Consider the following 21,732-nt stretch of genomic DNA (forward strand, 5'->3'; position numbering starts at 1 on the left):
CCGTCCGTCCGTCCGTCCCCCCCCCCCCCCCCCCCCCCAACACACACACACACACACACACACACACACCATCAGCAGAGATTGCAACAAGTGCATGTGACAAGTTACTGTAGGCTATCTGAAGGTCTGTGAAGTCTAACCATCGAGGGCGCAGGTGAGGGAATGATCAGTCGGTCTGGTAGATAGGCCTACGTCTCGAGCTCACTTGGCATGAATTTGACTTGATAACTCGATCTGTAGCCTATCATTTATAGCCTATCTCTACAACAAGCCAGAGGCGCCATCCGTACATCCCTAGGCGCGTTTGGTGCAGTCCAACCACGATGCAGAAATGGAAAATTGGAAAATGGACTCAATTTTACTTTTGTTTCAAATTCATTATTTGCCGTTTCAAAAACCACACTCGAAAGTTAAAAATAGCATCAATTGTCCATTTGCTGAGTAGTCTGACATATGGATAATAAAAGTTTTGAACCCATTTTCTATTTTTTCATGTGAATTCTGCAAATAGAACAAAGCACTGCAAAGCGTTACACGGACCCTATATCACAAGTAAACCCGTTGTAGGCCTACAGTGTGCTCACAAGACTGTTGAATAGTCGGACTCGGCAATATGTTATTTTTTAATATATCGAACGTTTCACTCACAAGATTGTAAGCAAAATTAAGTGAGATATTTGAAAGCAAAATTATATTGGACTTCTTGGCTGTAGAGCAGATGCTGTGACCATTTCTGCATGCTGTGGCTTTGTGGGTTTCTCAGCGTGGGTACACACACCAGCAAAGGTCACAAAAGTCCTAAAACTGTATCTCCGAAGAAACAGTAAGGAGAAGTTTTGGGATGTGGCTGTGGAGAAGTGACAAGAGTTGGGGAAACAAACAAGTCACTCTAAACCCAGCTGTGGTGAGAGATCCCTGACTGCTGCCCCACTATCCTGACATGCTGAACATCTGTGAAGAATGGCTCCCACCTGAGAACTCTGCTGCACCAGTGGAGGTGTGACAGATATAAATTCCCAGCAAATGTTTCCATCAGCCTCTAAACAAAGGGAAAGCACGCTTTTTCTAAATTTCTAGAATCAATACTTTCACCTTGACCAACATCCACATTTTATGGTAAAGCACAATGGGAACAAAGACGTTTTTACTGATATACAACTGAAAAGGACGTCACCAAGTACTAAGAGTTTAAAAAAAAAAAACTACAGACCAAATGTTGCTGTTGAGAGCAGTCTGTTCTGCATGCTGAAAAACTTCAGAAAGAGTTGAGTGGTTTTAATTCGCCTCCTGCTGATGTGCTAAAAAATGGGCTGAGAAATAAAGCCTTCTAAAAATGTGTTCCAAATGTGTGACGAATTCGAACATACTTCAGCTAATTTTTCTAACTAATAGTTCTTTATAATCATAGCATATCTGTCTCTGCCAAAGGACGTTTCTATTTGGCCAAATTAAAGGCAAATAGTGTTTGATTTCTTCCAGACTCAGCTTAGACAGCTGTCTGTTTGTCGTTAGAGCTCAGTGCCCTAATACTGGCGACTCATTCTTTATCTCCTGGGTTGAATGAGGTAAGTTAATGGACTTTGAAATGGGAATATGGGATTCCCCCCAGGTGCATAGACGGGTACTATGCCCCTCAAAGTCTTGCTTCATCACAAAATTAGACTACACTGCGAGGCGACATCAAACATTCATCATCTCCAAACTCAGTGTATACAATAAAATCTTTATTTCACATAAACCCAACAAATCTACATTAAAAGTAAATGAGTTGAAGGCTGAAAGTTTGGCATAAAACATGACAGTCGAGTAAAATTAATGTGTTTTCCTCACTCAACATCCCACCCACATTTCCAAAGTGTGACCACATGAGGACTGGGTTGTCCCACAGATGACCAACCTCTGGTCCCTTATTCTCAAGTCTTTATTTCAGACAGCATAGGGCATATAGAGGTGTCAACAATGACAAATAACTCTCCTGTTCCTTGACCTTTGCAAAGTGTCACAGAAAAGCAGCTCTAGATCGACTCAGAATTGGATAACATCTGGGAAGCAGCGGGCTGCACTATGAAGCGAGGTTATTGACTCATCCAGATAACTACAGGAGTATTTGCTGAAATCAAAACAACGTTAGTTTTGAAACGATAAGACGCTCAGTGCAGTGTTCCTTTAGAGATCAGTCGTGACTCCCAGGTGAGTTAACTGTATAAGCAAATAACCTTGCTTCGCAGTACATCCCTCAGGTGGACAGCGCGAAGGAGCCAAGCTGGAGGAAAGGCACTAGGGCAAGGCACCAGGCTACACAGTGCATACAGGCGAACGTGACATCTGTCCTTCCAGAGACAGATTTGAGCTGAAACAAGAGGGGAGCACCATTCTCATTGTTGAGCCTCTCCTCAAACGTTTTTTTTGTTTAGTAAGGCTTAATACTCAAGTTCTGAAAGCTTTAACATTGCATTGCCTCATATAAAAACAAACAAACAAAACATTTAGGCCCATAGATAGGACAAAGGCTGGAGAGGTGGGAAGTCGGTGAAGCACTCATTGGCAGAGTGCTTTTTAGAGTCTATCTCATGGATCATGAATGAAAATCACAACTAAAGGGGTATGTATACGTCAGCAGGTGAATCTCAGTAACATCTTTACATAACATATGTACAAGCATGACCCGGCTGGATTTGTGCAGTTCTCCTTCCTCTCAACAGCACCCTCCAAATAAGATTAGTCAGAGGTCACGTTCCGTGTTAGTGTAAGGGTCAAGATTAAAACCGATGGCCAGTGGAACATTCTCACAGTATTTCATCGGGCAATCGGTATGAAAAAACAAACTGCATTTAAGAATTTTCATTTCTGTGGATTTTCCTGAGTACACAAAATCAAGGTTCTTGGGATTTTGTCTCTCTCCAATAGTCCCCCTTGATGAAAGTCCATGGGTTTCAGAGCATTGTGTCCCTCACAATTTTGAAATGCAGTGAAATCTGTTAACCAGAGGCATCGCCTTCATCTGGTTCAGTTAATAGCAGTGTTTTTTTTCATGGTTGTTGGGTGGAAGGACATCCGTGACTATCCAAGGTTAAAAAGGATGACATGAAACTTCAAAACTAAAAAGAGAAGCCTGTGTTCAGGTCTGTTTTGAATGGAAAAACTGTTAGTAAAAAGGGTCCATGATATCAGTAAGACAAAGTCTCCTCTTATTCCAAGGGATGGACAGTGCAATTGAGGAATGTACTGTAAAACAAACAAAAAATGAGAGCATGAAAAGACAGACCATTTACAATGTACAAGAAGAATGAACCAATATATCTCCCAGCCAACACATGATGTTTAGGTCAGGGGGGTTATAGAGCTGAAGCACTTACATCTTAGGAGGCGAAACTAACAGCAATGATGATGGCTATGACTATCAAGAGTATAAAAAGGCACAGTGCAATCCAAATCTTCTTCTACAAAAAGCAGAGAGAAAAAAAACATTGCATTACACTCAATTACACAATGCAATTTATGTTCAAATTGCAAAATCACTTCAATTGTCCTTTCGGAATATACCATCACTTTACCTTGCGTGCTTTCCGCTGGGAGACGACAGCTTTCTCTGTGTCAGTCACTGCCTTCTCAATGTAGTTTGTGGAGTTGAGAATGTTGTTCTCGATGCGGTCCACCATCTCTCCCTGAATGCCACACACAGAAATCAAGACAGTTTCTATTTAAGCTCCTCAATCAGTCCTTTCGCCGATGAAACCATCCATTTTTTCCCCCATCTTCTCAAAAGAAACAAAATAATTCTGCTACATTGGCAGCTTTTAGGCATACTGATGTTTGTGCCCGGTTATATAATAATAATCTACTGTACAGCACTTTCTGAGCTATTACTGTAGATCTCCAGAACAGTACTGTCTGTGTGCATATAATAGGATATAAAGGACTATGGTAATGGCTGCCCACCTGTGCCTCGACCTCCATGTAGAGATACTGGAAGAGGTCATGAAGGTCCTTGATGCTCTTCTCCAACTTCATGATTTCATCCCGCCGCGTCTCAATCTCGTTTAGTGCCTGCTTGGTAGCGTGAGCATCGTTCAGAATCTGTGGGCAAATCCAAAAAGAGAATTAAACTTAACCACTGAATCCAACAATGTGCAGGTAACTGAGGGCAGCCATGTGGGGGGACGTATGGCTATGGTAATGCTATTTAGCATTCATTCATTCATTCATTCATTCATTCATTCATTCATTCATTCAACCTTTATTTATTCTCGGAGGTTCATTGAGGGTAGCCCTCATTTTCAATGAAGCCGAGATTACAGAAACAATGAAGTAACAAAGATATGGTACAATTTCATCTAGGCCTATAAATAAAACAAAGTAAGTAAGATAATCTACATAATATTAATAATAAAATAACAATAACAATAATAATAAAAGACATTTACTTAAAACAAATCCAAATTGACATAGGAAGAAGGTTTGTGATTACAGATCTGAATTGATTATAGGAAAGTAGAGTTCATTTTTATATTACATTAAAGATTATTCCAGGAAGTAGGGGCACTCAATTTCATCCAAAGCGTCTGACAACAATTGAATAACGATGAACCCTAATACTACATGTCACAATGTAAATTAGTAATAGCCTATTGATCTGTTGAGTCTATGCAGTTGCAGATCTGTCTAATACCATCACAGCATGTCATAAAAATCAAGTCATCAGAAGAGCTCTAAGTCTAGGGAGTGATGGGGCACAGCCACTTATGGAAAATCTTACCAAAGTGTTCCTGTCCAGTGTGAGATTAAAGAAACATAAAAAAATTTATGAGACTGATAATAACTGATTTGCACCATAAATGCAAGGTTGAACATACTGTCCGAATCATTGTGGAGATGTATTAAAACTGCTCTATTAAGGGAACTAACATAGAAGTTTTAGTGCTATTTATACTGAAGATATGGAGGAAGGTAATTTCTGCTGTGACCTAAACTAGAGGAGTACTCATCAACATGCAGCCTGTTAGAAAAATAACATTGAAGCACTTTACATGTGATTACTCACATTCTGTGTGAAAACATCAGTCTGTCCGGTCTCTATCATAGACTCAAGTTGTTCTGGTGTTACTGGTGTGCCGGCTAAAATAAGAAAGAGGAATTTGATTCGAGGAATTTTTTTTGAAGAGGCAAAAGTGAAACAATGAAAAGCACAGTACTTTATCATTACAGCACACATTTTCAATCACAGGCATTTAAGGTACTTTCAGTTACAGTATGATGTCCACAATTCCACAGTTGAGTAATATCAGTAATGTCACTAACTGATTTTCATTTGTCGTTCTATTCGTTCCACATTCCGATCTCTGTATTGAGCCTGAAGATTATTGCAGTAACCCATCAGTTCAACAAAGTCCCGGGACAAGATGACATGCTTGAGGGGAAAAAAAAAGAGAATATGATGAATAAAACTACAATAAATATGGGAAAACCTAGTTACAATTGTTGGTGAATAAATAGCTACTAAATTGAATGCTACAGAATCTTAAATGGAAATGGAATGAAACACAAGGAAAGTACCTGTGTCTTCTGCATTCTTTGACTGACTGGGACATATCTGCCATCTTCTTCAATTTTCTTGGGTTCAAGGCCTACCAATTAAAATGGTATTAAAATTATATTACAATTATAATTCATTCTCTGCTTTGTGTCACAGTTATATCATGTTTTAGTATGCACAGTACATGGGGAGAATCCCTCACGTATCTGTAACCATATGGGCAATGTGGTTATAGTTTGGTTTACAGTACTTACTCTTGATCTTCTTGTGGATTTGACCAGCTAGTGTTTTGATGTCGTCCCTGAGCAACTGAAGCTCCTTTTTCATACCTGTAAAAAAACAACCCAGATTGGTCTTACTTATGAGCACATTTCACTCAAAAAAATGAATCCGCTCTAGACCTACATTAATGACACATTAAGGAGAATCAACAATTGTTCCTGTGTCTTCTGATCCACTGAAACATGCATTTATTGACAATTAGAGGATCCAGATGTGTAAAACTAAATACATTCGTACATTAAATAAATACCTGTTGCACCTTTAAATACATCCTGCCAGTATTTTATTAGTATTCTAGCCTGGTATTACTGTATACCCACAACATTACTACAATTGGACTACTGACTGTCTTCTGGCAGTGGCACTCCCAAAATGGTCTTCTGTTTTGTCTCCAGTTCTGAAACCTTCTTCCTCAGAGCCTCAAGTCCTTCCCGAACTTCTTGCACCTGTAAATGCAGAGGAGTCCAAACGGTCATGTCCCAAGAATAAAAGGTAAAGAATTCACATCTCAATGTGAACTGATGATCTACATAATAACATCATAACAATATTGCTGATTTCTAGCTCCCCAAATTTATAATAACTATGTGTGCATAACATGTCTGTATACTCACTGACAATTACCATTTGACACAATCACAGAGCATATGTATCAAAAGCAAAAACTAAATTGCTGAGTGATGCTTCTGACATCCATCAAAGGCATTTTCTCCCCAAACTGGGACCATAACTCAACACAAAACATTTGTCTGCTTGAGTAGCCTGTGCTGTTACACAGCATCATATTACTTTCTCCCGGGGAGTTCAATGTCAACTCTCACCTTCTTAAAGAAAGCTTCATTCTCCTTTTCTTCTTTCTCGGCAGATCCTGGTTTGATCATTAGCGCCCTGTGCTCTTCATCCTCATCTGAGGACTCTGCACCTTGCTAGATATTTCATAGAATGTTGTCAGACACTATGCATGGTTATATCTGTCCAAACTTCATGCTCCCATTAACTGAGTATGGAGGTTCAATATTGCCTTCCCGGCTGGAAATGACAGGCATTCTGCGGCCTTAGGGCGGATGTGGAACGTAACTTTCTGTTATAGAACAGGGAACTCACTGTGATCACTTTAGGAGAACTTTTAAACACGTAAAACACTTGCCAAAATGTTCTAACGGCCTAACACACCCACCATGTATCATGTTTACAAAACAGAGCTGCCAACCTTCCGTTCTACTATGGTAAGTTAGCTAGCGATTCATGTTGGTAGCATGCATCCAGCATTACTTCAGGAAACCATTGTGATTATAATGAAGATATCACATTTCACACCCCTTCAGTTTATTTCCTTACGTAATCAAGTGATACGATTAATTGCCGAGCAGTCCTACGGACAGTTGGTCTACATTTATGTTACAGCACCACTGTGGGACAGTACTGACAAGAAGGACAACTGAAGTTAGCTCGCTAGGACAGTTGGCTAACATTAGCGCTTGCTAGTTATTCGGCTGGTAAACTTTTCAGTACTTACAATCCCCAACTCTTTGGTTCGGTCTCGCATCCTGTCTTGCGATCGGTTCTTAAATATAATACTGAGTTCAACGCGAAAGCCACGTGTCTGTAAAACTGGTATTCCAGACTAAACGCACGACTTTAATGACATGCACAAAGCTAGAGTAATAAGTCGGTCATTCACTTCTAGTCCTTTTTAGTGGGCGCTGTTCACGAGTGTAGAAACTGTAAACGTACTGCGCATTTGGCAGATCTTCAACTACTATGGATAGTCTGGCGCCATTCAAAGAGACCACATGAGGAACACACAGAATGGTGTAACATCCGCACACAGACCAGCTGGCTCGTGGCGTCACCTCAACTTTTCCTCCCCAGCGTTTGTTATGATTTTTGAAAGGCCACTGCCACCTGCTGCACTGACTTGAAACTGCATTAATCTGCTGTCATTTGCAGGCGTTTTACTGTTAAGTGTAGCATGGTTTACCTTGTGAAATAGGCTATTAAGCAGTGTAAGGTTACAACGATTTACAAAGTCATTGGTCACTAATACGATTGAGACATGATTAGTTAGGCTACGACTGAATAATTACAGAATTCTATTAATTAAACACAATTCACATTTATTCAGCATTCCCATTTCAGAGTGAAATAGCTATCATCATCAGATACATTACAAAGTTCTGCCAATGCTGATATGACATGCGATTGTCAGTGTTTGTTGTTAGATTTTTATGTGCTATGTAGCCCTCAAAAAGTTTAGGAAAAAGCTCAGTTGTGCTTGGCCACACAATGACAACTAGCCTATGTAGCCTACAAATACATGAAGGCTGGGTGAATGTTTCAAAACATTCACTGACAGTTCTTTCAAGTCTCTTTTATAAATAATAGTTTACAGGAGATTTTAAAATACTCTGTGTGAAAGCTGTGCATTGAAAACAAGTGAAAATGGCTAATCCTCTACAAACATTTAATATTTTCATAGAGGCACCCTTCCGAAGCCATCTTCAATCAAACCATTTAGTGCAGTGCTTCCCAAGCTGGGGTCCGGGGACGCCAGAGATTATAGGGGGTCTGCACAATGTTGCCTAGGCTGAGGTTGTGAGGTTACCAAAATTATATTTGTGCATACATTTGTGCATGTGTATAAAATCCCAGTAACACACCCAGTTGGATAATCTAAACTCTGTATAATACAAATTAAAATATATTTTTGTTCCACATTTAAATTAATGTAGCTATTTATTACCTCTGACCTCTGAACTTGCGTAACCAACCCTCAGGTCTAGGCTAGGCATTGGTAATTCATCCTCGGATCCCGATGGTTGAATAAAACAATGTCTTGTGTGTGTATGCGGGTAGGAGTTCGGGTAGGGGGCCCTGGCTTGTCTTAGACACAGGCAAGGGGGCCTTCAAGGAAAAAAGGTTGGGAAACACTGATGTAGTGAATTCTTATCACTATACAATGCTCAATTCACTCACAAGCTAACTTCCCATCAAAGGAAGACAGAGTAATGGCAAAGGCCTGTAATGCGCACATAGGGAAACTGTAGTCCATTGAGAATACATCTTCGGCCACTCTCCCAAATTGCATGACAATGTAGTCCACTGTGAATGAAACAATTAAAAATCAAATGTTATACAGTGTATAGCATTGAGTAATAGTACAGTGAGAGATTGTTGTAGGGATATTACACCAGGTTGAGTTCTCCCTCACCGTTATCGGGGTGAACGATCTGAAAGTTTTTGACAGAAGCCTGAGTAACCCTCCCGTGGAAGTTGAGGACGTATGACTGAGATTGTTCGTTCCAGCTGGGGGACTTGTTGATCAGGGTCACCAGGTTCTCCGTGTTGCTATTCTCATGGCGGGTGAGCAGAGTCTCCAGCTCCTGAGAAACCACCAAGTATGGATGGAGAGCGACAACGCAAAGTTAATGGAAATAACTGAAAACAGCAAAACTGAAATATAGTCAAATAATGACCACACAGTTTTATTATGTGCTCTTGACTGACGGAAGGCATACTTACAGATTTTGGCCGAATGCAGACTCTCTCATCATTTTCTTTCATCCCTGGGATGACCACAGTCATTTTCCTTGGGCCTTTGAACCCTAAAACATTCTTCTCCTATCAGGGGTCACAAACTGTCATCAATATAAAACAGCATAGAAATCAATAGACATGGCTTTGTGTGTGTGTGTGTGTGTGTGTGTGTGTGTGTGTGTGTGTGTGTGTGTGTGTGAGTGTGTGTGTGTGTATGTGTCGGTGGTGGTATAATTACACTGAATTCACGCAATATCATAATATGGACTCACATAACATATTGCCACTAGCTCCTGACGAAGCTTTTCACACTCCTGAACAAAGGGCTTTTTGTCTGGATTCACTCCATTGTCATAAACTGTAAAGCGAGTGCCCAAGACATTTGATCTAGTGGAAAATTAAAATATATGTAAATAAATAAATACATAGATAAATAAATCAAAGGCAAAAAATAAAGACATACTGTAGACTGTAAAACATTTGCAATTACCTTAATTTGCCAATGAAGCTGTCTTTGTCTCTGGACAGGTCAGTAGGGTCAATTGAGATGAGGTAGTTTGATGTTTTGCTTCTCTTCCTCTTCCTTCCAGCCATCAGGAACACCTGAACAACAATAGATCAGAACAGGCATGTCCAGTCCCACATTACCATAATATGATGAGACAGCCTGTTGCTTTGGTACAATTCACCCTATTTCTGAAAGGTTCCAGGATGGGGTTAATCCAGGAGTTAACAATCAGAGGCATATGGATTTAATGTAAACTAATGAATCATGGCTAATTAGTATTAGAGTGTATTGTCATGCAAACACATTCGCCTGTTGGCCTAGTCACTAGTACTGTTACACTTAAGATTAAAGAAAATGCAAAGACCATGTCAAACTACTGCCACTCAGATTCTTTCACAAAATCTAATTTGGCCTCTGTCAAAACAAGTCAGGACACCCCTGGATTAGGACAAAATGTACTATAACATGTTCTATTATTTTGACACGTTCATATTGTTATTGAATGTCTCCTAACACCTGGCCTCTCTCCTCACCCTTTTGCCATCCTCCTTCTCCATGTGCAGGTAGTAGGTGGGGTAGATTCCCTTCTCCACACCTCTCCTGTCTCTGGTGATTCTGCACTGGATGGTCATGTCCCTCGGAGCAGGTCGCAAGGCAAACTGCTCCAGGTCTTCCACAGACAGTGGGGATGACTGGCAGAGGAATGGGTAATGGTTAGAGATATTCTCGGTTACGCAGAGTCATATAAAATATATATTTCTGTGGTGGCATCTTTTTTATGACTATCATGCAGAATTTACACGAGAGACCACTTCAGTTAGCTGAGTCAGTGCAAAATAATAGGCAGGCAGGCTATTTGGAAGTTTCAACAGGTTAATTCACATGAAACCCAGTTGGAGAAACACAACTAAACAAAACAAAAATAATCCTTTGATCACATAAAAATGGAAACGCTTCATTTATGGGCTTACTCTTCCAGTAGATTCAGTCTCAGAAGAAGACTCCCTGTAGTTGGAATTGAGAGAAGCAATGCTGTGATTGATCTTGTCTCTCTTTTCCTTCTTTTTGGACAGTTTAGGGGATTTCACAATCTCCAACTCTTCGTCTTCTTCATTGTCGCTCAACTGTAAATGTTCTTTGGGGCAACGATAACAAAAGCATGTTATTGTTAGCCATGTCATTTGGCGAGTACAATAAATAATACAAATAGTTTAGTGTAGAAGTGGATTGCAGTATGAATCCAAACATGCTATGCCCTGTTTGAATTAAGGTGCCATGGGTAACTTACCCTTTATCACTTGCTTTTTCTTGGGAGTGGGAGGGACAGGGCTCTTGGACCAGTCTTTCTTCTCATCTTCTGCTTCTGATCCAGATATCCTTTCATTGCCTATCTGGAACTCTGTCACTGAGTCTATCTGAATCGACGCTATAGGATAGACATTATGATTAAGAAATCGTCTTAATCTACTTTAATATTGGTGACCAATGGTTTTCAAAAGAACAATATACATAACACATTGTCAGTGTAATATTTTTCACTTACTTTGTTCCTCCTCCTCATTCTGCTTTGCCTTCAGTTTATTTTCATTTTTCTTGTCTTTCTTCTTTGCTGGTTTCTTCTCTTTCTTTTCCTTCTTCTCTCCATTCTCTGCATCATTTTTCTCCACTACATCATCCACACACATATTTGGATGTTAACAGAGGAAAATGAGCTATTATTGAATAATTTTCTACATGATTTTATTGTATTCATCTAGCAGATTATGTGGCATAATTATGGTAAAAGATCCTCACATTTTCCTTGTGCCTTTTTTACTCCTTTCTTTTTGGTTTTCTTCTCTGCTTGGCTCCCTGGTTCCAGGATGCATTGGCTCTCAATGTCCAAGGCGAGGGTCTTGGTGATGATGGGAATGGCTGGTGGGGTGTCCTCATAGACGGCCCTGTTTGTCTGGTTGGACATGTTGTGTTCTCCCAGGCTGATCTCTTCGAGCATGCCATCAAGAGGCTGCTCAGCTGGAGAGTCTGGCAATCAAGACACAGTTAGACTGTTATTCACTGTTGCCAGGGGCAACCAATGTTGTTATGGAAGGGTAAATTAAGAAAAAAATGTCAATGCAAATGGGAGGGAAATTAGTGTTGTGAAGTGTGTTGTCTGTGAAATGCTACAGCCACTAAGACCTTATGACGATACTTTCCAAAGCACTTATTGCACTGTGCTGAATTATAAGTCCGTAGACAATATCAATGTCTTAGCTGTAACAATATTGTAAATGAGGGATAGCCTAATCTAAGATTAAACTGAACCCTTGTGTTCTTTCAGATGATAGTTTTTGTACTGACCATTCAAGGATGTGTTGCTTGGAGATGGCTCGATTAACAGGGCCGTGTCATCGCTTCCAGCTTTCTGTCGACGGTTCTTGGGTTTAGCGTCAAGATTGGCTGTGACCATCTGGATGTCTGACCTCTTTTTCTGTTGTTTTTTGATCAGCAAGCTTCGCTAAGAGAAACAATAAAGCAGTAATGATGACAATAAAGTACCTGAAATCTTATATAAAAGAGCATGTCAATTCTGAACTGGTCAAGCAGATTAAATAGGCATTCTAGGCATAACTTATGAGATATATATATGAGATATACTGATATAGCTTCACTATACTGCCTAAAACTTGACTGACTGCACTTCCTGTGGTACAATGATATTACATTCATTTAATTGCATTCATGTCATTACACATTGACTAGTGTTAACCCATGAAAACAAGTTAGCATTCATGTAGCCTAAAAGAACAGCTCTATTTTCACTCAGAGCTATCTCATTTTAGTCAGTACATGCTGAAAGAAATTATCATTAGGACTCTTACCTGATTATCCAGCTTTTGCTGACGGTGATCTGGGTCCTCCATGGCTGTGGAAAACAAATGGTAAACCCCAGTGCCTTTCTATTGAAACTGAGGTCCACAACAGACCAATAAGAGCTGCTGACTGGAAATCAATGGAGTTGTCTGCATTGGGGCACAGAAACTGGCCGTGCCAAAGAGACACCTAACAGATGCACTTCACAGAAGCTGTTGAATCAAATGGACATTTCAGCGTCTCTCTCACTCCATCTGATGTCCCTATAGTCTCCACCTGCGCACAACAGAAGGTAAAGAAGATTAGGGGAGATAATGTTCTTATACTCACGAGTTCTCCTCCAAGGCTGCATGCAGGGCACACACACACACACTCGGCTGACTGACCAAGTGACATCAGATGTACAAGTTGCCAAGTTCTCTCCTTCTGGATATTTAAACGCAGTTTGTTGCATGCCATGATTAATAACTCATGTTCAGAATGTGAATTAATAAGTAGGCAAGGCAAATATTTAAAATATAGGCCTATATATAGGGCTATATTATTATTATTATTATCTAGCCTAGTCTCTTTGTGGAAGCAAATTTCTTAATTCCTCTTTTCCTTTTTCCAATTGTATACCTGTCACTTAGTTCTGGTTATTGTTATGCCATTTAAACTGGTTGTGTTTAACACAACACCAATGGTGAATTGGTGTTAACTAGACTACCTTTATTAAGTTTACCTGTGTTGTGTGTGTGTGTACGTCTTCAAGAGTGTGTTTGAAATACCACAGTGTAGGAATTTCCATTTCATCCATTTTCGACAAACTGGGTAAACATGCAGTGCCACTGCCAAGAGCAGGCGATTAATCTAAATCTAGAATCTAATGAAACGGGCCAAGCTCCTACTCACAATGGCAATAGTGCATTACCAGGCATTCCGGGCGCACATTGGCATTGTCGGAGACTCCATTCAGTGTATTGGGTTGATTAGCCTCAAGATGAATTGAAAGCCATTGGGCTATTTAAAGGAAAAGGATCTACAATTGTGTTGCTTTAAATGGCGAGTAGGCTGCTTGATAGTGGGCAGGGCATTTTTGTAGGCTTGCGTTCCACACAACCGGCACAGTAGATGGCGGTATACAGCCTCTATCTATACCAGACCACTGTTGACTAAGCAAAGAAAAGAGGAAGAAGAGTCCCAATACAGGCTACATGGTATCTGGTTTAACATGCTATGTTTGAGTGAATCTTCAACAAATTGCGGTTCAATTAAGAATTTGCGTTGTGGTGATAAACTTAAACGGTCCATGTGCGCAACTGTCTGGCCGTTTGTTGTTTACTCTGAACCCCGAGGCGAATGGATCATGGCATCAGCTCTTGTCAAACAGTTTGTCGACTCATCCTCCTCCTTCACTGGACGAAAGAATAACAAGTCATAGTCGCTTCATCTTGCCCTCCCGCTCTGAAGAACGGATCTTTCTAAGGTTTTGCACCTTATAAAGGAATATACCAGAATACCTAAATAAAGGAAAGTGAGTATCTCCTTGCATGTATGAACATATTAAACATATTGAACATACCGCGCTATTGGCCATTGTTTTCCCCCTGACTCTGAGGGAGAAAGTCTGAGGCCCTCTATGTGCCAGCTTGTTCCCTAATTCTACACTTATAGCACTTGAGTAATGAACGGATATTGTAACAAAAAATGTATCCATTTGAGAACACAGTGTTCTATTGTTGTGATGACAGATAGACCTATTTACTCGTGGGGTTTTGACGTTGAATGTTAAATTAAACTACCTTTTGTTAATGTTCTGTTGTTAAATGGTAGTCCATCACAATGAAATGAAAATAGTGTTCATATTTACATCTTGGGACGTTTTTTTTAAACACTTTCACCATGGTTGCTTTCTTTACGAAACCACCACCACAAGTCTGTCGAAAACAGTTATTATGTTTTCATGTCCAGCGTAGATTGGCATCCATATGTTCTATGTTTCGTCATCCGTCACGAGAAATAAGCTTAATCATTGTCAGGGCATAAACAGCCGGCCTAAATATGCTCGTGTATGCATTGTTAGGACGAAGGTAGGAGGTTATGTTAGTGGAACAGTGGCAGAGGAAGGAACAATTTCTGTTGTCAAAGGTCAGAAAAGCTGCTGAGCTGCTGTGCTCCCCTCTCCTGCGGTCATCAGTTTCCCTGACACTGAAGAGAAATGTACCCATGCATAGAAGCCGAGAGAAAAAGAAGTCAGATAGAATCACTGGCTTTTTATGCTCAGTTCCTCACTTTTTTTGTTCTATGGAACCGTGAGGTTAGAAGACAAACATGCAGGTATTTTTTGTAAGGTTGATCCAACTGTGCTGGGGGCAAGGGGTGATATTTGAGTTTACCATGGCCTTGACGTTTCAAAACAATGCTTAACCAAATATGGCAAAGTTTGTGGTTATTGTCATGAGTCCTGAGTCATGTTCTGGTGATCTGTATGACTGAAACCCAAATGTTATTGACACTGTTCATGTTTTTCCCCTTTTTGTTCCACAGATGCTGTTCTGGTAGGATGATCAAAAGTCAGGACCAAGATGTAAGAGTCAACCTTTTCATCCTTTTCGGTTTTATCCTGATGAAAATATGTTATTGTCTCTAATTGAACGCAGATCTACATTATTCTTAATATTTTTCGTACTGTTGAATATTGATTGTGTAATAGCACAACTACCTTGTAGACTGTTTAAGATGATTATATGACTTCTGATGACATTGTACTATTGTGAGAGTAATACACTGCCAAATCTCAAGATTAGAGCTAGATCACTTATAAGCTAATCCCCACACTGAAAAGTGCTGCTAAATAGTGGTAAATCAGGTTTTGTTATTAGAGGCTAAGCTTTGAAACCTGTCAAGATGCAGATAAACACTTGTTTATTTCCCAGGTAGTTTCAGTTGTAACAAGGGGTGTATTTGAGATTTTGAGGCAGATGAATTGCCTACTATTTTAGGAAATTACCACAAAAGTCTCTGACTGCAGCTTCTTTTGCATATATTTTGCTATAGTTACTCCTCAGTTACTGTAAATTAATATCTTGCATGTGGACAAAACGAGGCATTTGAGGACATAATCCTGTGCCATGAGAAACACTAATGAACCTTTTCTAACAATTTTCTGACATTTTATCGATCAAAAAACAATATCTCGCTGAAAATAATCAACAGGTTCATTTACTTTGACAATAATCATTAGTTGCAGCTCTACAGTTTTTGACATACTCACGTCAATATCTACAAATTTATCTTTCAGGAATTTATTGCTGTCCGCGTTCAAGACCCTCGCATTCAAAACGAGGGTTCATGGAACTCCTACGTGGACTTCAAGATATTCCTCCATGTGAGTGTTGCCTCAGGGATTACATTAAATTTTAGCCATGTGATCATCAGCATTAAAAACACACATTAGGTCATGAACTATGACCCAGATGTTTGATGGTGAGGTACTGTAGCGTGAGACTTCAGTACTGCAGTGTGAATAATTCTGTACGCTATATTGATGTTTGAATGGAGTGGTGGACTGAGAAATTTGTTGATGAATTGCTTCGATTATGAAAGTCCCTGTGGAAAATGTACAGGATTACCATGAGACTAAACTGTGGAGTGGTTTTCCTAAGCCTGATTGAACCAGACAAATTGATTATGAGAATGAAATATAGGCTTAATTCCACTGAAAACTAAGCTGGGGGCAGTTGGATGGTGGAACTTGCTTATGTTTTATTGTGTTAACACAGACAAGTTATGGTGAAATGTAGGCTACCAGTGGCATTTATTGAACTAAGGCCATGACTCACTGCCCTCAGGATGGGCAGCCCTTAACTGTCACTGGTCACATGACCCATAACAATATGATCATTGTACAGTTTCAACCTAGAGTAAAATGCCTCAGAATTTCTGCCCATTTGCCAGGGTTTTGTTTTTCACCGAAAAACACCGTATATTCTCCCTCAAGGGAAATCCCATTGTTGTGGCAAAAGCTGTTTGACTCATTCATTACCACCACTGTCCATGTTGATGTGCTTATTGCAGTGATATAGGTGATTTTATCTGATTACATCAATAAGCATTGTTTAAAGCCAGCTTGTTTGCTTTGTTTGTCATTGGACAGTGCAGAGTGGTGCTCTTGTAGTCACTGTAGCTCACATGCTAATCACTAATGATCCTTCACTGATCAAAGTGTGTGATCTGTGTGCTTGTTGGAAATCCATTTCCAGTAGTCAGAGAAGATTAAAAGCATCTGGGTCCCTAAAGTATACAGTAGGCCTGCCTGTTAAAATGGTCAAATCACACACATATACATTTTAAACTAAAAGCTATTCCCAGTTGCTGTTCCAAAGTTGGAAGGTAGTCGACTGAAATAGTATTAAAATATTATCCACTTCTGGTGGTTTTCCATATTTTTCCACACTAACTGAAGGCAAATTGAGTTATGGTCCACTGGAAATGAATGGCCTCTAGTCCCTCAAGTGCTATGTCCTCATCTTGGTGACCTGTTTGATCATGTGTGGCTGGCTTTGGATTTGTGATAATGAATGTGATTACTTATCTCTGGCCCTCCAGACCAACAGCAAGGCCTTCACCGCTAAGACTTCCTGTGTGCGCCGGCGCTACAGCGAGTTTGTGTGGTTGAGAAAAAAGTTGCAGAAGAATGCTGGCTTGGTGTAAGTACTGTGAACCGTCAGAAATGCTCTCAAGCATTTTAACCCTATTAACCTGACATTGTAAACAACTGTGTATTACTTTTTGTGAAGGGGGAAAAACACCTCAATACATTTTATTTTATGGTTTTGTTCTGGTACACCTACTGTACCTAAAGTGGCCAAAAACTGAACTTTGAATGTCCTTCTTTGCTTTAATAGGCCTGTCCCAGAGCTGCCGAGCAAGTCTTACTTTTTTTCGTTTACTAATGAAGATTTCATTGAGAAGAGAAGGAAGGGCCTCCAGAGCTTCCTGGACACGTTAGTTTCTTATTCACGTGATTATAAAGGATAACAAGATGATAAATGTAATTTAATGGACAAGTTAGTTCCTTATTTATGTGATCATAAGGGATAATAAGATAATAAATGTAATATTAGTTACAGTGACAGATATGTTGCACTTTTTCATGAGATAGTCATTGCAATTAATAATCTTTTGATTTCGTTTGTGTGATATGATAACCATGGTAGTTAAGAAATAATGACATGCAAATAGCTATTGCTTTAGACATCCGACACTGCAGATTAAAATGCTCAATATGCTTGATATGATCTCAGAAATTGCCATTGAGAACCACTCCATGGACTAACAAACCTATTGTTTCTTCTGGTAGGGTTGTGCACATGACCGTCTGCTTGTCAGACAGCCAGCTCCACCTGTTCCTTCAGACCCAGCTTCCTGTTAGCCATATCCTAGACTGTGTTCAGGGCCTCACTCCATACACAGTCACCGATGCCATTCTCACCTACGCGTCATCCAATCAGGGCTGGGTCCAGGAAGAGGACAGCGAACCACAGGAGCAATGTCCAACTCCTGTTCCTTATGAATCCATGGAGAGGTACAATTCTATCACAGTGACAACAATTCTAACCTGGTCTTATTTTGTTGATTTATTAGTTTCGATACACTAGTTTCATATGTCTGCCGATATATATATATATACTCTTTTTGTATAAATCTTCATTATCAGTGGAAGTCACTTCTGTTGCTTTCTTTCTGTTGCAGCCCCTCTCCCCACATGCCTTCCTCTCAGTGTGGGGCACCTGTCACTCTCACAGCCAGTGAGGAAGCTAGTGCTGGTGCTGCTGCTAATACTGCTGCTGCTGCTGTGTCTGACTCTGTGACTGCGGATGTTCATGATGGGAACGTGGTGGGACTAACAGCAGACGCTCAGAGCGAGGGGGGGAGTCATGGGGACGAAGCTCCTGTGGGGGACATTCACGTGGAAGCCATAGTGGAGGTTCATCCGCAAAGTGTTGACTTGACAATTGTCGACCAGGAAGATGCTATCGCAGAAGGGAACAGCACTGAAGGAGCACAGCAGGATAGTGGAGGTTTTGAAGATGCAGCTCTGGAAGCTGTTGACCAAGTGGAGAGATTTATAAATCAGGTTGAACTTGTTGAGGAGACCATTAGAGATCAACATCAAGAGGTCACCTCTGATACACCTATACTTGAGGTCACTGCTGAAGGTCAGGGGAGTTCCTCGGAAGAGCAAAATGAGGTGGAGACGGTCACACTGGAGGTGGCCAGTGAAGACACGACGAATGTAGAACTCTCCCAACAGGAAGAGAGCTGTTTAAATAGCGCTTCTGATAATGACAATTCTGTTTTGGAGGCACCTGTTGTGCCACAGAGCCTCGCTGAGTCAAATCAAGACCGAGATGTTGCTGAAACCGATAGTTTGCAGGATGATGGTGAAACAGACGTCGTCAAGAATGGACCAGTGGAGGAAGAAAGTGAAGATCAAAGCCAAAATCAGGAGAGGGACGTAGAGATAACCCCTCCTGGGGAGGAAAGTGCAATGGAGGCCGATCTAGATGGGAGCGTGTGTGTGGACAAGGCTGTGGAGGAAACCACTGGCGAGGTTTTGCAGAGTGTCCATCTTCAAAGTCTGGACCACTGCGAAGAGGAGCGCAACGACACCAATGGCGTCATGTCCAACGGGCACCACAGTGACGGCTCGGTGACAAGTGCCATTGAAGATTCCACAGAGGAAGCCCCAGACTGTGACAAGGGAAAGATGATCAGCGCCAATGTGATTGAGTCCTTGATGTCAGACAGCACTGAGGACCACAGAGTACATTTGGAAGAGACCCTTGAGGGCTGTGACCTTAAAGGTCAAATCTGCCAAGACCAGATTGAACTGCCTTACACAGACCTCAGTGCGCCGGAAGGCGGTGACGAGGATCCCCATGGAGTTGCCATTCAAGAACAAAACATGTCGGTCTAATCAACCACCTGGAGCCCAAAACTGTGAGTCATGCAACTCCAAAGGATTGTTAGTCAGCCTTCAGATTAATCAGAACACTATGGTATGGATGGTCACTCCTCAAGGAGTCTCAGCGGCTGATTGCCTCTCCCATACGTGCAGCCATTTTATTCCCTTTACAAGGTCATATGCATTTGATCGTGAAGACAGGCGTTGTGGGAAATTTCAACCTACAGGAGATGCACCCATCTCACTGTTGCTGCACTGCTATCATAACTTTGCTTGTCTCTTGGGAGTGAATTTCATTTTTGCTTGAAGCCTTTCCACATCAGAAATTAACAGTGGCATGGCAGTTTACAGAAACAAGCACTGAACTGGACATACCTCATATGAGAGATTATAAAAAACAGGTTATTGAAAGTGAAGCTTGGAATATGTAGGTCTTTATAAAGTCCAGTTATATGTGAAATTCCTGGTAGTTATATGTGTGTAATGTGCATAAATACTGAGAACAAATGAGGAGCATATGATCAGAGCTTTGCAACTTAGCTTCATCTTTTTCCCAGCATACATCACAGTGGAAGCACCAGCCATGCAAGTTAGGGTTATGTGATTCATGCTACACTGTCTGCGAGTTCTCGGAATAAGACACTATCAATGACATGTTGAATGCAAGTCAATGGAGATGCGTCGCATGGTTCATATGTTGATGGTATGCTACTCCAGGGTGTGATATCATGCTTGTGAGGGCCTGTATTTGATTTTTTTAGAAAAGAAACAAGACTTGGATAATGTCAGCCAAGGGACCTAGTCGTGTGAACGTTCCAATATAGTAAGTCAAGGGCAAAATCATATACATTGTTTTACACTTAGAAATTCCTTCAAATGGGCAAGGTTTCCTCACAGCAAATCACCTGAATCACCATGTTTGGCATACAGTTTTGGATTTTGATTTTGCAGTGGTAGTGCAAAGACTTGTAGGAAACAAGTTATCCTGTATGCAAGCTGAAATTATGGTTAATTTTCCTCACTTGCCGATAAGTTAAGTCATAGTTATACTTAAGTTATTGGCAAAATAAAGGAGTGTCATGAAGTGTATAATGAAAGTATGTTATGAACAAAATGAAACCAAGCCATGTAATTTTGTTGCACATTTTTTTTTACAGCTAACAGCCTGTTAGGTAGCACTCGGCCTCAGAATCCATTGTTCAACATCTCACTATTTTTTGCCAAGTTAGCTGGCGCACATCTGATGGTGCAAAATGTGCATACCAAAAATATTTTGATCATGAGTGTGAGACAATTGTTGTCATATTTTTTTGACAAACTATTCCCTTAACCACAGTCCATATGTGGGCTGCTTTCATATTCTTCGAGTACAAAGCCTGACCTGGCCTATCTTTCCTACTTCGATTTGACAGTGGTTTTGTGATGCCAACACTACTTAGTGGAGAATTTAGTCTGTCAGTTTGCTGCTACATTCCATTTTAAGTCATTGGCATCTGGCAGTGAAATTCCTCCCCCTTTTTATTTAGTCTCATTATGTATACAGGAATATGTTTGACAAAATGTTTTTAGGACAGATTTCTTTAGCTTGAGTTTAATTCTTTTTTGTCAGTTGTTTATTTTTATGTAATTTTTCAAGAGTTTATTGAAAAGAGTTATGACTGTATTTTAAACGCTTTTAAATTAGATTATATTTTAATTGTCATTTGTGATGTATATGTGTCGCTGTCACTGCTTCTAATGAACAAGGATGTGTAAGGGCCAAATGTGCCAACCTGTTGTTGGCTTGGACAAGGGAACTTTGTTTGGTTTTTCTTGCAAAGGTTGTATTTTATCTTGATAAATAAAAAGTTCACTGAAAAAATGTCATTCTTCGAGTGTCAATTGATTTGGAAGTGTTGCAGTTTTTGAATGCAGGTATATATTAGTGTATTTGCTCCTCAGTTTGTCACATTTTCTAACAGCAACATTTTACTGAAATATTTATGCAATGAGAGAATAATTTTATGTAATCTACCACTTATAACGCAGAATTTAAATCAGATTTGTGCCTACGTTTTTAGATAAGCG

At 40.3% G+C, this 21,732-nt stretch overlaps 3 protein-coding genes across 3 annotated transcripts; 1 reads left to right on the forward strand and 2 right to left on the reverse strand.

Moving 5' to 3' along the window:
* Nucleotides 1-1,703: 1,703 nt before the first annotated feature.
* stx4 (syntaxin 4) lies at nucleotides 1,704-7,531 on the reverse strand. Its single transcript, XM_062527046.1, has 11 exons — nucleotides 7,332-7,531; nucleotides 6,637-6,741; nucleotides 6,162-6,261; nucleotides 5,788-5,862; nucleotides 5,554-5,624; nucleotides 5,299-5,407; nucleotides 5,042-5,115; nucleotides 3,940-4,077; nucleotides 3,555-3,665; nucleotides 3,357-3,440; nucleotides 1,704-3,225 (listed from the first exon to the last, which is right to left on the reverse strand). The coding sequence occupies exons 1-10, from the start codon at nucleotides 7,359-7,361 to the stop codon at nucleotides 3,360-3,362; spliced, it is 894 nt and encodes a 297-aa protein (XP_062383030.1). The 5' UTR covers nucleotides 7,362-7,531; the 3' UTR covers nucleotides 1,704-3,225; nucleotides 3,357-3,359.
* Nucleotides 7,532-7,991: 460 nt separating this feature from the next.
* On the reverse strand, nucleotides 7,992-12,929 carry si:dkey-220f10.4 (tubby protein homolog). Its single transcript, XM_062527047.1, has 12 exons — nucleotides 12,722-12,929; nucleotides 12,201-12,357; nucleotides 11,655-11,882; nucleotides 11,404-11,526; nucleotides 11,149-11,286; nucleotides 10,832-10,995; nucleotides 10,394-10,552; nucleotides 9,843-9,955; nucleotides 9,625-9,739; nucleotides 9,338-9,436; nucleotides 9,027-9,198; nucleotides 7,992-8,917 (listed from the first exon to the last, which is right to left on the reverse strand). The coding sequence occupies exons 1-12, from the start codon at nucleotides 12,761-12,763 to the stop codon at nucleotides 8,784-8,786; spliced, it is 1,644 nt and encodes a 547-aa protein (XP_062383031.1). The 5' UTR covers nucleotides 12,764-12,929; the 3' UTR covers nucleotides 7,992-8,783.
* A 954-nt stretch (nucleotides 12,930-13,883) lies between these two features.
* Nucleotides 13,884-21,518, forward strand: snx11 (sorting nexin 11). The gene is made up of 7 exons (XM_062526433.1): nucleotides 13,884-14,229; nucleotides 15,243-15,282; nucleotides 15,997-16,083; nucleotides 17,304-17,404; nucleotides 17,603-17,701; nucleotides 18,058-18,282; nucleotides 18,450-21,518. Exons 2-7 carry the CDS (start codon nucleotides 15,259-15,261, stop codon nucleotides 19,675-19,677), a joined length of 1,764 nt encoding a protein of 587 aa, XP_062382417.1. The 5' UTR covers nucleotides 13,884-14,229; nucleotides 15,243-15,258; the 3' UTR covers nucleotides 19,678-21,518.
* The last annotated feature ends 214 nt before the right edge of the window (nucleotides 21,519-21,732 follow it).

This window comes from Sardina pilchardus, chromosome 22 (genome assembly GCF_963854185.1).
Source record: "Sardina pilchardus chromosome 22, fSarPil1.1, whole genome shotgun sequence".
NCBI lineage: Eukaryota > Metazoa > Chordata > Actinopteri > Clupeiformes > Clupeidae > Sardina > Sardina pilchardus.

Bases quoted from the DNA above. Each gene is read 5' to 3' on its own strand.
- si:dkey-220f10.4 (XM_062527047.1), bottom strand. From the start codon at position 12,763: ATGGAGGACCCAGATCACCGTCAGCAAAAGCTGGATAATCAG. The intron at 12,358-12,721 runs GTAAGAGTCCTA...TGTTTCTCTTAG, and splicing joins AGCAAAAGCTGGATAATCAG to CGAAGCTTGCTGATCAAAAA. The intron at 9,956-10,393 runs GTGAGGAGAGAG...ATTGTTGTTCAG, and splicing joins AGAAGGAGGATGGCAAAAGG to GTGTTCCTGATGGCTGGAAG.
- stx4 (XM_062527046.1), bottom strand. From the start codon at position 7,361: ATGCGAGACCGAACCAAAGAGTTGGGGATT. The intron at 5,116-5,298 runs GTTAGTGACATT...TTCTTATTTTAG, and splicing joins AGAACGACAAATGAAAATCA to CCGGCACACCAGTAACACCA. The intron at 3,666-3,939 runs GTGGGCAGCCAT...TGTGGCATTCAG, and splicing joins ACATGGAGGTCGAGGCACAG to GGAGAGATGGTGGACCGCAT.
- snx11 (XM_062526433.1), top strand. From the start codon at position 15,259: ATGATCAAAAGTCAGGACCAAGAT. The intron at 16,084-17,303 runs GTGAGTGTTGCC...CTGGCCCTCCAG, and splicing joins ACTTCAAGATATTCCTCCAT to ACCAACAGCAAGGCCTTCAC. The intron at 17,702-18,057 runs GTTAGTTTCTTA...TTCTTCTGGTAG, and splicing joins CTCCAGAGCTTCCTGGACAC to GGTTGTGCACATGACCGTCT.